The 18,580-nt window shown below is 39.8% G+C and overlaps 1 protein-coding gene across 1 annotated transcript in view; it reads right to left on the reverse strand.

The window, feature by feature from the left end:
- Positions 1 to 2,687: 2,687 nt before the first annotated feature.
- POLQ (DNA polymerase theta) overlaps positions 2,688 to 18,580 on the reverse strand; it is a gene marked incomplete at both ends in the record, with an annotated part of 125,536 nt that continues 109,643 nt past the window's right edge. The window contains 3 exons of the mRNA XM_080696858.1: positions 2,688 to 2,801; positions 3,867 to 3,982; positions 6,795 to 6,948. Of these exons, the coding sequence (XP_080552984.1) occupies positions 2,688 to 2,801; positions 3,867 to 3,982; positions 6,795 to 6,948 (384 nt within the window). The remainder of the gene's footprint in view (positions 2,802 to 3,866; positions 3,983 to 6,794; positions 6,949 to 18,580) is intronic.

The raw sequence follows: 18,580 nt of genomic DNA on the forward strand, positions 1-18,580 counted from the left end.
CTACTGAAACATCTCCATCCTTTTGGTTATGACCATTTTCCTCACGTGTGTTCCTGGTTCCACCTTCACTCAGCCTTTTAGGCCTACATCAAGAGTGTGTTCAAAACAGCATGTCAGCACTCCATGCCAGCTAGTTCCTGTAGTAAAACACGTTTCTATTTATATTGAATTTCAAATTCATTCCCATTGTTGTCCTATTTCATTTCTCTGTGCACTTTCATCTTTTTAAGCCAATTTTCACTTCTGATAATCCATTTTTTTAAAAAATGTGACATGGATTATACCTGGGAGACAGGACTCAGCACAACTATGTACTTTATTGTCTGTATATAAAGTGAACAGACACACCATCAACAGTTGAGGACAGACTCTGAAAGACGTGTCATGACTGGTAACTCATCATGTATGAGTTAGTTTCCGAATATTACTATAACAAGTAACCACAAACTCACTGGCTTAGAACAACATAAATTACATTAAGTTCTGAAACCGGAAAATTCAAACTGGCCTTAACTGGGCTAACGTCAAGGTGATAGCTGGGCCACACCTTGTGGAGGTTCTAGGGAGAATCCATTTCTTATCTGTTCCAGCTGTGGGAGGCCTCCGGTATTCCTTGGCTCATGGCCCCTTCTTCCATCTTTAAAGCCAGTAGCATCGCATCTTAGAATCTGACTCCTTCCGATGTCACACTCCCTCTCTGACACTGACCATAGGTTCCCTCTTATAAGGTTCTTTGTGATCACACTGGAACCACCCAGCTAATCCAGGATAGTCTCCCCATCTCAAGATCTTAATAAACTCAATCACATCCGCAAAGTCCCTTGTGCCAAGTGCTATGACAATATACAGGTTCAGAAACCAAGCTGTGGGGTGGGGGTGGGGGGGACACCAAGCCCTGCTGAATGTATGCCATTCTCAATAAGATCCACATAAAAGTCAAAAAAGAAAACAAGAAACTAAGCTGTGCATATTTGGGGACAGAGTGAGCATTATTCTGACTAACACAGTGCTCATTATTGTTTATGTAGTGATTTGTGGACTAAAGAGCTACCAGCAAAAATTGAACTTTATAGAATTATAGCTAATATAGTCTAGTAACTGAAAATAAAATTATATTATATGGAGATTTATATAATTAAAGAAAACCACAGTAACTGAAATTTGTTCAAACCTGAATACAGCTGTTTTAAGTCTAGCTGACAGGTCAAAAGGATGAGAAAATGCATGAGACCACACGTGCAGGGCCAGGCTGCAAAATGAGTCCCGCGCCTGCCCTCGTATCTGAAGAATGCTCACAGGTAAACAGACTGAGTTTGCTCTTGCATTGGACCTTAAGCTCACTAGGATCCTAACAGCACTCAAAGCTTTTCTCTTTGAGAAACATGGGATAGAAGAGTATAAAAAAAAAGAAAAAAAATTCAAGAAAGAGAAGTGATCTATCTTCCCTCATGCCGTTACATCTTCTATCTGCTCTCCCACCAGAAAAAAGAACAAACCATGTCTGAGTCCCTGCCCCGTACACTAATACTCCTGATGTGTTTTACACTCTATCTATGAAGCAACTGCCTTTTTTCTTTATGCTGGTGAATAAATATAAAACATCTCTTCTGATATTTGATAAAAACATAATAAACCACTATGAACTACATTATGATGTGAGGCTGTAATGCACCAGCAAAAGAACATAGTAAACACTTTCTGTGTGCACAGTATTGAACAAGATACAGAAAAAGTAAGTAAGAGATATAGGTTTCTGACACTTAGGCAAAATATAATTAACCAAACAACTGTTAATATATATTTTCTCATAAATTAATTTTATGTCAGCAGAAAGAGGTCATTTCTACACTTTTGATTAGGATTACAAAGTTCAATCTTTTCAGCCTGGGTTTCCCCCAAGGCACAAACACAGAGACGCCGAACGATGGATGAAAAAGTGCTCACCGGGCTGATAGTGTTCTACTCAACTACAATAAACATTTGACTTCACAGAATAGGACATCTCTTGAATAGGTATGGCTCATTTTATAACACATATGTATTACAAATATTTTCACTGTATTAGTTGGGGAAGAAAAAGGAATAAGGAACATGTCATGAAAACTCATTCCTAGACTCTACTTATATATCAAGTCTTGCTCCTTTATACAATTCATAATTTATTAGGTAATGTTATTTTAAAATACCATTTCAGAAGTCTTAAATTAATATTGGAGGGAAAAGACCACACACAATCCCTAACCCTGGTGGTGTATATGAAACCAAACCCTTAACTGCCTGCGGCTTCTGTTGGGTCTGTACTGTAAGTACCTAAATCTAGGATATAAATAAAAATATCCCTGAGGCAGCAGCTCCATCTTCTTCATGTTCAACCCAGACAGATGAGGAGCTGAAGTGCTATGTGCATATTTCAAGCATCTGTTCTGAACCTGTTTAAAGCCACAAGAAATTATGAGTGGCTAATTCACAGACACTCTTTGAGCGTATTTCATCTCCCTCCCCCTCAAATCTTTTTGATGCTACAGGGAAAAGACCCTGTTAAACGTTTCCAACTCTCACTGTAGAATTGTCATCCTAAGTCCACCATGAATTGAGAGTTTGTCTTCCTGAGGCAGGTGAAAGGTCAATCTCTGCTCTTTCCAGGTGACTGTCTCTACCGGGTGCCTTGAACTTAGTCAACTGTATGATCACACATCAAAGTCCTTCAGTGCTCCCCAGCTGGAGCCTACTTTCACTTTCACTTTCAGTTTCACAGAAAGTTTTATGGCATTTTCCATTTCCTTCTTGACAATCTGAGCTACCTGCATAAAGAAAAAAAAATGAGGTTAACGAACTGCCCAAAGAATGTTTCCCAATCAAGCCACTGAGAAAGTGATAAAACAGACCAGTAGTTCGTCCTGTGATGCTTAAAACAATCAAATAAGGGCCAGGAATCTCAAACTGCCCTTCACTGATGAGTGGAAACTCTTGGAGTTTTAGTTAGAATATTCAGAGCTTGGAAATCCTCGGAGCAGGACTCCAAATTCTTAACTAGCTTCTCCTACACAAAAACATCCCAGCATCAGAAATTTCCTTACTTTTAAGAATGTGTAAGCCAGGCATGATGGCACACACTTATAATCCCCGTGCTTGGGAGGCAGAGACAGGAGGATCATGCAGGTTCAAAGCCAACCTCGCTGGCTTAAGAAACCCTGTTTCTAAATAAAAATATAAAAAATAGGTGTCTGGGAGTGTAGCCCGGAGGTAGAAGGGTTTCCAGGAACCCCAGTACCACCAAAAAAAAAAAAAAAAAAAAGTATGAGCTGGGTGTGATGGCATATGCCTATAATCCCAGTATCTGTGAGGTTGAGACAGGAGGATCCCAAGTTTGAGGCCAGTTTAGCAATTTAGCAAGACTCTGTTTCAAAATAAAATCTAAAAAGACCTGGGGGTGTAGCTCAGATGTAGAATGCACTTAGGTTCAACCCCCAGTACCAAAAAAGAGAGAGAAAAAATCAAGAACAAGTATGTGCTGGGTGAGGTGGTACACACCTATAATCCCAGTATTGGGAGGGTAAGACAGGATCACAGATTTGAAGCCAGCCTCAGCAACCTAGCAAGACCCTGCTTGAAAATAAGTAAAATAGCGCTGGGGGTGTGGCTCAGAGGTAGGGACCCGGGCTTGCCTCCCCCCTGCCCCAGCACTCTCACAAAGAATAAATATGAGAGCGAGCTTTCTTAGCTCCTCCTCTGCCTGTAAGGACTCAACATTCATCCAGCACCCTGCAGCCAGGATAGGGCTCACAAAACCTCATGCACAGGGAACGCTGCTGGCCTGGCCCAGTGTCTTAGCTTCCCGTGGCATGAACCATGCACTGCAAGAATACCTGAACAGCATCCTCTTCTGCCACTTCATACAGAAGTTCATCGTGGAGTTGAAGGATGAAGAAGCCTCCTCTCATAGGGCAGAACATCCCTGGCAGTTTTCTCTTTGGTGACAATCCTACCCCATAGAAAGGTAGCAAGAATGAGCAGCATGTCACTGTGCCATAGCATTTTTACCTAGAGGTTTTGAGAAACTCCAAGATATTTAAATTAAGAGATTACAATACATAAGACCTAGAACTATTAGGAACATAACTCTACTCTCTGGCTGCTACCCGTCACTCTATCAGGTAAACTCAATCTCCCGGTGACTTCCTCCCAGAAAGGAGTCTAATAAAGAAGGCAGTAAGTGGGGTGTGAAGGGCTCTGCTCCAAACTCTATTCCAACTTATTTCTCGTAACAACCAACATGTTCTCTTTCCATGGAGTCCCTACCATTCACTGTTTTTGTGGCACCAGGGTGGATGGGTCTGATTCCTGTTGCAAGAATGTGAGTTCATATTGCTAGGAAGTGTTTTTTTTTTTGTGGGTTTTTTTTCTCCTGCGGGTCTGGGGATGGAACCCCGGGGCATTTGACCTCTGAGCTACACCCCCTGCCCAATTTTTTTATTCTTTATTTTGAAACAGAGTCTCACTGAGTTGCAGAGGGCCTCACTAAGTAGCTGAGGCTGTCTGCGAACCACGATCCTCGGGTCTCAGCCTCCAAATGCTGGGATTACAAGCGTGCACCATCATGCCAGGCTCTAGGCAGTGTTTTATAAGGGTTCACTCCCTGTGTCTTTTATGGCCAGCAGGGTCACCAGAGTAGACATGGTGTTTTCCCAACTGGACCATAAACTTCAGACAAGCTATAATAAAATTAGGGTCCATATGTGACCTCAGAGTGATGGTGAGTCCTTAGAAGCTGAATGTAAAAGTCTATACATTTTTGCCGGGCATGGTGGCGCATGCTTATAATCCCTGCACTTGGGAGGCAGAGACAGGAGGGTCGCACAGGTTTGAAGCCAGCTGCTCTGGTTTAAGAGACCCTGTTTCCAAAAAATAAAAAAGTATAAAATAGGTCTGGGAGTGTAGCCCGAAGGTAGAAGTGCTTCCAGGAACCCCAGTACCACCACCAAAAAAAAAAAAATCTATACATTTTTCTGTGATGATGATCCATAGCTTTTGGTATGTTCTCTAAAGAACCATGGCTCCATTTACCACCCCTGAACCAGCTGGGCCTAGTGGTATAGACTGAGCCCTCTGATCATAAGAAAAAGTGCAGCATGAATACTTTAGAGGACTGCCTTTCCCTGTCTGCCCACACCTGGCTACAGTCCTTCCTTTCTGCCATCTGAATTTCCTACTTACCCCTTAGGCCCAGCACAAGCACCAGCTACTTCAACATTTGCTGCTTCCCCCAGAGAGACCTGAAACTCATTTTCTGAAGCCCAAGATTGCTCAGAGGTAGCTGTCATCAAGTAAGAGGACAAGGGCAGTCAAGGCTGTGGCCATCTGCTTCCAGGCGCCAGTTACACTGGAATCTATCCTACTGGGTCCCACTTAGCACACACCACTGACCAGAAGCTCGGGCTTTGCTCTTCTTTGATCATTCTAACTTTGTCCTTTTGCTTTTCCCTGGTGACTTGGCTCCTGACCCAGAATGCCGTGGCCCTCGCTCCCCCTGTGGGCTCACTTCGCTGTGATCCCCTGACCTGTGGCTTCTTTTAGCCTAGCATGACACCAGGAAGTCCTCCTCAGTGACACATCCACACGGCCTTCCACTCACTCTTAAAGTTATTATCTATGGCCTCATTTTGAGCACTCTTCTGTAAAGAGTTATGTAAATATTTCAGCTGGGCATTATATATCTTTATTTCTTCTTTTTAGATGATTTAAAATTAATACATAGTTGATACCATCTACTCCTAAACCTCCCTTCTTTCTATCTATATAACTGGCTACTTTATTCTCTATACTCTCTATGTATATCTTTTCTGGAAATACCAAATTCTACTCTCACCTGCTAATCTCTACCTTTGTTTGCCCGTCTCCAGGATTTTTCTTCCTCTGACAATCTCACTGACAGTGAAATGGAGTCTGAAGCAGAAGTATAGATAGGTGACAGAAAAGAGGAAAGTTCCATGTACTTGTTAGAACAATTAATGACTTATCCAAATAGTAAGGAGAGAGCTTAGAGCAAATATTCTGAAAACAAGAACAAGAAAAGATGGCAATATGGGCAAAGGAACATATGTGATAAGGAGGTCAGTTCAGAATATCCAGACTTCAGAGAACAGTGGAGGTCACAAATAGGAAAATCAGTATGCTCTTAAAGTGTGGTCTGGGGCCACAGATGATCACTGAATCTACAAAGTCAAAATGACTCCATTAACAATACTATGAGGTTATTTGCCTTTTAAAAATCTCATTCCTAAGTGTGCAGCAAAGTACTCAACTCTCCTAGGTAAAGACTGAAATTCCCACCTCCTGGAAAACCCGTTAGTCTCCCATGGAGTGGGATGCCTTGCCCTAGATTTCATGAAGGGTTTTCCAGAGGTCATAGGCCAGGTGATATAGGGACAGACTGACAGAAGCAAAAGGAGTCCAGATTCTTCTTAAACCAGACACTAAAGGACTTGTAGTCTCTTTAATAGCAAGCATCTCTTGTTCTGAAAGATGTACTTTCATTTAAATTATGGCAGGTTTATTATTGTTCTCAAGTGTAAGTCAAAGTTTTAAAACTCTGCATATTAACTTCTAATATGGCAAATAGAGTAGATATAACCCACATGAACAGAAACTCTTTGGGATTCTTAATATTTCAAAGAGTAAAGACAACATGAGACCAAAATATGTGAGAACTCCTGAAAAATAAAGTACCGATCTAATTATTTTCCGATGTGATTATGTGCACCATGTTGTAGCAGGGGCCCCATCAGTGGACATACCTCCTCTGTCACTTTGGAGCATGCCTTCCCGATGACCGTGGGATTTGAACGTTGAGTGGAAAGTCTCCAATTGCTTCTGAATGTTAACTGTGGCTATTTTGACTATATCGGCCGCTGATCCTTGGACTGTTGTGTTGATGGCCTGACGCTCTGCCTGTGAAATACAATAACAAGTGCTCTATCAGGAACACTGACATGGTCCCGTGCTTACCCTCAGTGTCCACAGGTCAGTGTTCATCTTTGCAGCCAGAATGGGGAAATCCATACTGAGATGTACTATTATACTACATCCTAAGAATAGTCAACTTTTAATTTCTGTGATCAAAAGTCCTGACAAGAACAATTTAAAGGAGGCCGGGTTATCTTGGCAGTGTCAGAGGGGTCAGTCCCTGGCTAGCCACCTCCAGTGCTGTAGGTCTGAGGTGAGGCAAGGCACCATGGCTCAGGGGCTCGGCCAGGGAAGCTGCTCCGCTCATGGCAGTCAGGAAGGGGAGAGGAAGAGAGAGAAAGGGGCCAGAGACAGACATGGTCCCCAAAGCCATGGCACCAGTGCCCTACTTCCTCCAGCCATGCCCCACCTCCCTGGTTTTCACCACCTCCATGTAAATCCATTCAGAGTAATAATACATGAAATGGATCAATCCACCGATGAGGTCAGGCCCTCATGATCCAATCGTTGCCTAAAAGCCCACCTCTGAAACTTGCTACACTGGGGACCATGTTTCCAAAATAAGAGCTTTTGGAGGGTCATCCCAGGTCCAAACCAGAAGAGTCAGATTCCTTCAGTTCAGAAATCTTCAATGCTCAGGACCTAAAAACTGCATAGTACTTTATAAACATACACCATCACTATTCTAGCCTGTTCTAAACTCTGTTCTCAAGGATTTATTTTTCAAAATACTTTTTCCCTTTTCTTTCTTTTTTTTCTTTTTCAGTACTAAGGATTAAAGCCCAGAGGTACTCTATCATTGAGCTACATCCCCAGCCCTTTATTATTTTTTTTTTGAAGATTTAAAGAAGTTTATTAAAAGATAGAAATACAGAAAATAGAAATACAGCCCCATGCCAAAATGGCATGGGGGGTGACTCGAAATGAATACACCCCCTTTATTATTTTTTATTTTGAGACACAATCTTGCTAAGTTGCCAGGCTGGCTTTGAATTTATGATCCTCCTACCTCAGCCCGCTGAGTAGTTAGAATTATAGGCATGGACTACCACACCCACATATTCCTCAAAATACTTAATTCTAAATAGATATAAGTAGAATATTATTCTTTGTGATATTGTACAGAAGCACATCCCCATACCAATGGCCTCTTGGTGCTTTACCAGGTGTGGCCCTGGCCGATCTGGAGTCCTCTGATATGAGAGCTTTTCATGGGCTGCTGTGGCTATATTAGCTGATGGAGAAAACATAGACCCTGAGTCCCTGGGTGTTAAATTAGTACTTCCCTGAAATGATTGCTGCTGGGAGCTTCTTAGCAGACAACTGTGGCTGCTAAAAATAGTTGTCTTTGCACAATAAGGTAAGAGGCCAGAGTTAATGTCCAGTATAACCTCTCCATGAGTATCACTTCTGGTGACCAAATGTCTCAGAAAATGGAAAGGATCCACTCAAAGGTAGTGACCAATATAACCTAAGAGTTCTTCTCAAACTCCCCATCACCTGGGCTACACCTAGCTTCTACTGTATTAAATGTCTGTTAAAGAGATACACTTTATTTTTTTAAAAAAAGCTGTTGCTCTGTCAAATGCTAATAAATCTACTATAAACTCGGTTGACATTGCTTAAAGAAGAACTGAATTTCAGTTATACTGACTCCAACTACTCCTTGAAACTAGATGTGTGTGTGTAGTAGAATTTATGACTATCACTATTTCCAGCTACCTTTTTGTCACGTTATATAGCCGTATTCACCACTATATGTATTTGAGCTGTTATTCCCTGTTAAAGGATGGTGTTCCCTTGTTTTGGCCAATGAAATATGAGTAAGTCTGACATATAGCACTGCCACAAAAAAGAGGCATATACCAGATAGAGACTTTATTTAGGAATGAAGAAAATATAGCACAGAGCCACAGTTAACCTAGAGCTAAACTGTAATGTGAATGAAAGAGAGTTTTTTTGTTATAAGTCACTGAAATCTTGGGGTTGATTTTTCTAAGCAAGAACAAATACAATTGATATATGCTTTACTCCCATAATATTACCTGGTTTCCTTCCCCAATTAAGAAAACACAGTAGTCTTTGTTTTGTGTACCACAAAGATTAGTTCTTTCATTATCAGAACTTTTTATCTGTATAAATATATATCTGGGTGTGATGGTGCATAGCTTTAATCCCAGCAATTTGGGAGGCTGAGGCAGAAGGATCAAAAGGTCAAGGCTAGCCTGGGTAACTTAGCAATACCTTGTCTCAAAAATCAATCAATCACTTGTTTTGGGGATGTGGTAAAACATCCCTGGGCTTAATCCCTAGTACCATATACAACATATTAACATACATTAATTATATTATGCTATATATATAATATAGTATGTATATTAATATACATACTTATATTTTTAGTACCATATACACACAACAGAGAGGGGTGGACTGAGATTGGAGATACTGAGAGAGAGCTTTATGGAAATGGAAGATTAGGCCATTGGGACCAACCCTCCCACTGACAGTATCAACTTTAAAAGATTATCAGGAAAAATCCTCTTTAAATGAATCAGATGTCTTAAAAAGAAGCAAAGAATTTCAGAAACTAGAAATCTAGGAGAAAAAGAAAACTGAGGGGAGTGATCCTGGCAATGGAGACCACCATTTTTCCCAGAGGAATCAACAGATTTCAGGAGAGGCATCTGAGATGCTAAAAAACTGAGCAAATCTTCTACCAGTCTTTAGGGGGTTGGGAAACACACATTTGGGTTTAGAGCCCAGCAAGTATAGAGGTGATGGCAAACCATCAGGCTGTAACCCAAAAGCAACACTCTAGGAAAAGAGATAAATTGGAAATAGTTTGGCCCTAATAACCTTGCTTCAAATCACCTCTGTCTCTGGAATAGAATCAGAGTAATCCTATATTTTTGGTCATTCTAATCTTCCAGAAGAAGCAAAAGTACATTCTCTTCAAATAAAGGTGAAATCTTATATGACCAAATTACTTCTTCAGTCTTTCATATATAATACTTGACACTCATTAAAAACTAATGAGGACAACAAGGAGTTAAGACAATATAACTGTTTTTATAGAAAACTAAGAAATGGCAACTATTATTAAACTTATTAAACTATAAAACAGTGTTAATCTGCTTGAGAACCTAAAAGAAAAAATTGAACACTTTATCAGAAGGCCAAACACCTTAAAAGAAGAATAAAATGGAAGCTCTAGAACTAAAAATAAAATTAAAAATAACAAATTAAATCTCAATAGGTACATTAAATAGCTCACTGATGAGTCAATCAGTAAAGTGGAAAATAATTGAAAAGCTTCAGAATAAAGCATGATAAAGTGTCTATTCAATTCAATTGTCAATTTCTTGATTAGATTATGTTTTTAGTATAAACTTTTTAAAGTTCTTTATATATTCTAGATATTAGACACTTCACAAAAGAAGAGACACAAATGGCCAATAGATAAATGAAAAATCGTTCAGCATTAGCAACCAGGGAGATGTGAATCAAAACTACACTGAGATCCCATCTAACCCCAATAAGAATGGCAATCATAAGAAATCAATAATAAATATTGGCAAAGATGTGGGAAAATAGGAACTCTTCTACACTTTTGGTGATACTGCAAATTAGTTCAGCCACTAGATCAGTGTGGAGATTCCTCCAAAAACTGGGAATGGACCCACCATATGATCTGGCTTCCTACTCCTAGGTATCTTTCCAAAGGGGCTGAAATCAGAGAACTATAGTAATAAATGCATAGCCATGTTCATAGCAGCACAATTCACAATAGCCAAATTATGGAACAGATGAATGAATTACATATACTATGGAAAATACACACAATGCAATTCTACTCAGCAATAAAGAACAAAGTTATGTCATTTGTAAGAAAATGGAAGGACCTGGAGAACATTATGTTAAGTGAGATTAGCCAGTCACTGAAAGTGAAGGGTCATATGTTTTCTCCAATATATAAAAACTAAGGAGTAATTGGAATACCAAAGGGCCTCCAGATAAGGGAGGAGAAACCTCAGTGGAGCCAGGGAGGAGGTCTAAGGGAAGGGGAAGAGGTAGACTGAGGTTCATTAATGGAAATACTACCATCGACTATGTGTACATATGTGTATATACCAACTTCAGTCTCAGTACTCTGTATTGGGAAGTGGGAAAATGGGGAGGTGGAAGTGGGGGTACTAAGTATGCATGTATATCACTGTCAACATGATTTACATTATGATGTAAGACTACAGTGCACCAATAAAAGCATATTAAAAAATAAAGCATGATGAAATGCTAACATGGAAAATAAAGAACAAAGGATAGGAAGTGAGGGATTTAAAAAGAAGGTTTGAAATTTATAGAAAAGGAGGCTCCAGAGAGGAAAGGTAAACAAGGAGCTGAAGTGAGCAGCTGCGGATCATTTGGGTGTAATTCAGCAGTTCTTTCAGCGTAAAGAACATCTAAAACTCCCAGTGGCCAAGCTCATCACGCCTTCCAGGGACTCAGAACAGAGCTCAAAACCAGAAAAGAAATATGCCAGCCTCACGGCCAAGGGCGTGGCAGTGGTGCCATATTGCCAGCAGTGGTGGCAAGTTAACCACGCCCACAACAGCTCCCGATCAGCGCACACAATAACCGTAAGTGAAATTGTGGCCCCTAAAGGAGAAATCCCCGCACTGCACCCCCAGGGACTTGCGCAGCTTTGATAATCTCCCTGGGTCTGAGATTTTGCAGTCCAACCCAGTAAAGGAGTAGCAGTGGCAAAGATACCACACCCTGGTCACAGCTCCACGTGGGAAAACGCCCAGCCTGGCATCCCCACGGTCTCGTGCAGCCTTGATTAACTCACTGGGTCTGAGACTGTGCAATACAACCCAGTAAAGGAGTAGTGGCGGCTGAGATTACCACAGACTCGAGATACAGAGCACCCTAAGTGAAGTCGTGGTGACCCAGGGAAGAGCCCAGAGAAGGTACAAACTTCTGAAATCATGGGAAAAAAGGAACAACAATAGGGCAATGAATGACCACAACCCACAATATCAGAACCTGATAACACAGAAATTCAGAGATCTCCAGAAGATCAAATCAGGAATATAACTGTAGAAATAATACAGGACTTTCGAAAAGAATTTAGAGAGAGTCTAAAAGAAATAAAGGATGCAATCATTGAAGTAAAGGCATCAATTCAAACTATAAACAATCAATTAGACCACATGGAGGATAGAATCTAACTCCTAGAAGACAATCACTCCAAAAATGCATGATTTATAACTTAGAAAAAAAAATCAGACAGCAGGAATTTGACATTGAAGAAATATGGGCCCATTTTAAGAGAGCTAACCTAAGAATAATCAGAATAGAGGAGGGAAAAGAAGGTGAAACCAAAGGGATTAATAATCTCTTCAAAGAAGTAATAGCAGAAAATTTTCCAAACATAGAGCAAGAGATCAATTCACGGGTCCAGGAAAGTTATAGAACTCCCTTTAGACAGGATCAGAGAAAAGGTCCCCCACGCAACATAACTGTCAAAATGACCAATGTAGAAGCCAAGGAGAGAATCTTATTTTTTTAGTGTATTGTTTTTATACATCATAATGGGGTAAAAAACTTGTTTAGACATAAATACACACATCACCCAGCCAGCTTCCACCCAGTCCCCACCTCACTCCCTCTCCATCCCTCCCTCCCATGCTTGGTTTAGTGGTTGACTTTGATATGAATAAGTACATCATGTGCTTTAAAGAGTTTCCCTCTCCCCACCTCCTATCCCCACAGTTAGGCTGACTTATTTGCTCCTCTATAGGATCTCCTTTTTCACCTGGAGTTCCTCCTATGACCCTATTCACCCTAGCTTTCATGTATTAGGGAAAGCATCCGATTCCTTACTTTTTGTGACTGACTAATCTCGCTTAGCATGTCTTCAAGATCCATCCATTTCCCTGAAAATATCACAATTTTTTTTTATGGCTGAGTAAAATTCCATTGTGTACATATCCCACAGTTTTGTAATCTATTCATCTGTTGATGGACATATTGGCTGGTTCCCCATTTGGCTATGGTGAGTTGTGCAGGTATGGACAGAGATACACAAGAATTAGTTTGATAGGTTGGTTTCCTTTCTTTGGGGTAGATACCCAGAAATGATATTGCTGGATCGAATGGTAGATTTGTTCCCATTCTTCTGAGGATTCTCCATACTGTTTTCCAAAGTGGTTGCACTAATTTGCAATCACACCAACAATGTTTTAGAGTTCCCACTTCTCCACATCCTCGCCAGCATTTGTTGTTGTTTGTGTTTTGAATGATTGCCATTCTAGTTGGAGTTAGGTGAAATCTCAGGATAGTTTTGATTTGCATCTCTCTGATTGCCAATGATGTTGAGCATTGTTTCATGCATTTATTGGCCATCTGAATTTCTTCTTAGGTGAAGTGTCTATTTAGTTTGCTTGCCCATTTTGTTATTGGATGCTTTGTTTTCTTAGTGTTGAGTTTCTTGAGTTCTCTGTATATTCTAGATAGTAGTCCTCTATCGGAGGAATAGGTGGCAAAAATCTTCTCCTATTCTGTTGGCTCTCGATTGAGGTTCTTGACAGTTTCCTTTGCTGAACGGAAGGTCTTCAATGTCATGCAATCCCACGTATTGATTCGCCTTTGGTTGTTGTGCCTTTGGGGTCTCATTGAGAAAGTTTTTATCTATACCTATGTGTTGCAGTGTTAGACCTATGCCCTCTTCAAGGAGCCTTAAGCTCTCTGGTCTAATTTCCAAGTCTTTGGGTAAATGTGGAGAGAGACTCATAAAATAGTGGAAGGAGACTGGGGGGAGAGAGGTGGAAAGTAGAAAAAGGAGACTGAGGAAGAAAACAGTTTAAACAATGCTTTGGCAATATATAAAGGTACTACTACCGGGTTTGCTAGCATGAACAGGGAGAGAGGAGAGCCACAAGGCAGGATGTGAAGAAAGTACACCAAGAGCTCTGTGCATGTGTTTGTACCATGTGGAACCTCACTATGAGGTATAATTACAATGAGCCAATAAAAGTATAATAATGGGGAAAAAAAACTAAAGGTAAATGCTTAAAAATTTCCCTCTGAGTCTGAAAAGAGTTTTTAACATTGTCCTACTTCTATTTAACACAGTCCTAGCCAGTAAGTTAAGCAAGAGCTATAAAAGCAATAGTTTGGAAAGTCTGGACTTAGAATATCTCTGAAATGTCTATGTACTAAAGTCTTGGTCTCCAGAGAGGCAGTATTGGTAGGTTGTAGACCTTTGAGATGGGCCTCTTTCTCTCTTTGGCTTCCCAGTCATTAAGGTGAGCAGTTTACTCCATTGATGGAGGACTGAGGAACGAAAGGTTCCAAAAGAGTTAAGGGAGATTCTACAAAAGGTAGAATCCTTCAAAACTCTGGGTGTGACTCCTGTCCTTTCTGGAATTTGCCCTCTAAGGCCCACCAGTGAGAACGGGAAGGGGGGGCTGATCTTAATCAGTTTCTATAATGTGTCAAAAGGTCGCATTGTCCTGCTATATCCTCCCCCATGTTTGCTTATTCCCTTTGATGACTGTATCTTAGCGATTCATGGTACATGTCCTCTACCTAATACCCCCCATTTCATTTTGGTATTTACTATTTCCCATGAGGATTTGATACTTAACCTAACTGGAGAAGGATATAAAAAACTTAGTTTTAGAGAATAAAATTGTCAGTTGCACAAGAGGCAATTGTCCGAGTCATTATTTCAGGTCTCTCCCTCCCAAGTCCCAGAGAGGAATCTCCGACACTTCACCACATGCTCCTTGCCATGATAAACAGCCTCACCCTAGGACCAAAACAACAACAACTACTCATGGTCTAAAACCTCCAAAAGTATCAGTCAAAATAAACCTTTTTTCTTTATAAGCTGTTTATCTCAGGTATTTGTTATAATAATGGAAAGCTGACTAACATAGGCAGACAGAATATTTACAAACATCACTGGATAAATTATTAAAATTAGTAAATAATATTTGCAAGATTTCTAGATAAAAGAATAAAATTGTTATTTCTATGTAATAGCAGCATATGGTTAGAAAATATAAAAATATTTAAAAGGTACCATTTACTATTAATACAATTAAGACTTTTCAAAACCTAACTATCAATCTATAAAAACAATATGTAAAATTATTTCCCTAGAACTATACAAGGTTATTGAGAGAGTTTAAGATGACCTAAAGACATAAATAAATGGATACATATCATATTTATAAATTGAAAGCTCTAGTTAAAAAATATGTCCATTAGCTGGGTGCAGTGGTGCACATCTGTAATCCTAGTACTTGAGAAGCTGAGACAGGAGAATTTTAAGCTCGAAGACAGCCTCAGCAAGTAGTAAGACTCTCATCAACCTACAGAGACTCTGTTTGAAAATAAAACTAAAGTAGGGCTGGGGGTATAGTTCAGAGGTAGAATGCCTCTGGGTTCAATTCCCAGTACCAAAAATATGTCCATTAATCTCAGCTTTGCTTATTTTTTATTTTTTATTTTTTTGTACTAGGGATGGAACCCAGGGGCATCCTCCAAGAGACACCTCCAGCCCTATTTTTTATGTTTTCTAATTTTGAAACAGGGTCTTACTCAGTTGCGAAGGGCCTCGCTTAGTAGCTGAGGCTGTCCACGAACCGCGATCCTTAGGTCTCAGCCTCCCGAATGCTGGGATTACAAACGTGCACCATCATGCCCGCCTCATTAATCCCATCTTGAATGGTAAAGACAATCTCAACAAAAAATCTCAACAGGATTGGGTTTGTGTGGAAATTGACAAGGTGATTATAAAGTTAATATGGAAATATAGAAGACAAAGCATAGCCAAATGTTCTTGGGGAAAAAAGCACAATTTGCTATTCTATATATCAAGGCTCCTTAAAAGTCTTGATAACTAAGGCAGGTGACACTGTCACAGACCTCAACTTGAAAAAAACAGGCCCAAGAGGTATGACTGAGTTTAAAATGTATTCAAGTTCATTAAAAGCTAACCTCTAGTTTTTTATGTGTGTGCAAAGGAGACAGTACTGATTGGGCAGAGGCATAAAAAAAGCCTGCTGCGTGCTGGAAAAGTTCTACATCATGATCCTGAGGTTGGCTGTAAGGCTAAAAACCTATTACAATTTTAAGCTTCACCCCTTAAGACTTGTGCCCTTTATGGTAGGTATGTTATTGTTCAATAAAAAATCGAGAATAAGCAATATCAATACTGTGTCCTTATTTAAAATTATTTTATTAATAATAAAATGGTGTGGTGGTACATGCGTATAATGCCCAGCATCCGAGAGGTGAAGACCAGAGGATGGCAGTTTGTGGACAGCCTCAGCTACTTTGCGAGGCCCTTCGCAACTCAGTAAGACCCTGTTTCAAAAATTTAAAAAAAGACTAAAAAATAGGGCTGGGGTGTAGTCAGAGGTAAAATGCCCCTGGGTTCCTTCCCCAATACCACACACACACACACAAAATTACTAATAAGCCAAGTGTGGTGGCGTATGCTGAGGCCCTTTGCAACTCAATGAGACCCTGTTTCAAATTAAGGAATAAAAAATTAGGGCTGGATTTGTAGCTCAGAGGTAGAATGTCCCTGGGTTCCATCCCCAGTAACACACACACACACACACACACACACACACACACACACACACTACTAATAAGAGGAAGAAAAAGGCATAATTTGGGAGAGAATATTTTTCACACATGTAAGCATATATATATATATATATATATATATATATATCAGTAATAACAAAACAACAACAGAGAATAAGAAAACTTCAGTAGCATTTTTCCTGAGGAAAAAAATAATTAAATGACTAGTACATATTTGTAAGGTTGCTCTACTTCACTAGTATTCAAGAAAACAGAAATTAAAAATACAACTTTATAGCCGGGTGTGGTGGCGCACGCTTGTAATCCCTGCGCTTGGGAGGCGGAGAAAGGAGGATGGCACAGGTTCGAAGCCAGCTGTGCTGGCTTAAGAGACCCTGTTTCCAAATAAAATATAAAATAGGTCTGGGAGTGTAGCCTGGAGGTAGAAGGGTTTCCAGGAACCCTAGTACCACCAAAAAAAAAACAAACAAACAAACAAAAAAACTTTATACCCACCACAAAAGCTAGTTATATTAGCTTAATAAGTGTTGGCAAGGATACAGAACAATGAGAAGCCACATACACTTCTTATGGAAAGATAAACTGCTATAACCACCATGAAAAAGAATGTGTCTTTATGAACTAAAGTTAAAATGTGCAGCAACTAGGTCATGAGTTAAAGTATATACATACCAAGAACTTTGGATAAGAATGTTCAAATAAATAGATCCAAAACAGCTTCAAAGTGGAAACCCAAATGCCCATTAAGAGAAAAATTGATTAGCTGTGATAAATTCATATAGAATAGAGTGTTACATGAAAAAATTAATGATCTGACTACATAATTGTTAGGGAGCTAGACATTAGAGTAGACATAGCATGTAAATCCCCCCAAACATAATCGATTCCTGTTAGATCAAGTCCAAATCTCTCAGCCTGCTATTGAAAGCCTTCCAGCTCTAGGAAGGACCTTCTAGTTGCTCCATCTAATCAGTAGAAAATTATCTACCTCCACATGACAATTCAAATTCTCCATTCCTACCAGCTGGTCTGCTAGGCCCCTCCTCACGTGGTTATCTACTTTTTCTCACTCACAACAATCTAAACTTTTAATGGCCTGCAAGAATCTGTTCAAGTCTTACCTCCTACCTGAAGCAGAAATAACTGAGTACCTAAGGATATTTTTATGTATTTTTCTGTTTGCTTTATCTCTTCTAAGACTTGAGTTTCCTAATGTATCAAATACAGTGCCTAGTTACTTAAGAGAGATGGTAAAATTCCTGATAAATATCTGATAAAAGCCTGATGTCTGTATGTGGATACATGGGAGGCTGGACAGTGAAGAAGAAACAAAAAGCCAACTATCCCTGTGGTGTCCCTGAAAGAGTCAGTGCTGTGAAGGCTCTGAGCACCAGACAGGATTCGCACTTGCAGACCTGGGTCCTTTTATTACATAAACGTGTGGTGGGCACCGACAAGCAAAATCATGGAGGAAGGGCAAAACGCATTGGGTGAAAACAGGAAGATGTGGATGATAACGGAGGCTTAAATACATATAACACTTTCATGAATCCCAGTGAACTTAGAAAGATTTTAATCATCATTTGAACAAATATCAATAAATCTTCAAAATGATGTTTAAAACAATCTTGTTCACTATTTAAATTTTCTAATAATGCCCAATAAGACCACACTATTAAAATAAAAAAGCAAGTAGAAAGAACCACAAAATATCACAATTTAATGACTGGCTAATCCCTGGGAAATGTTAGCAATCTGGTATGATAATGACAAATTAATATATGGTATTTGAAACTCAGCTAAATCTAAGAATTAAGTTTACTTACAAATTGATACCAAAGCGAATAAACAATTGACTTACTGAAATAGAACATCATTAATTAAGGCATTGAGGGAACCCAAATTTACATTAGTGTCCCAAAGACTGATCCTGTGTATACAGAAGACCCCATTAAAATGCTAGCATTCCAGAATCTTGTTCACT

The sequence above is a fragment of the Muscardinus avellanarius genome, assembly GCF_963383645.1.
Source record: "Muscardinus avellanarius genome assembly, chromosome: 5".
NCBI lineage: Eukaryota > Metazoa > Chordata > Mammalia > Rodentia > Gliridae > Muscardinus > Muscardinus avellanarius.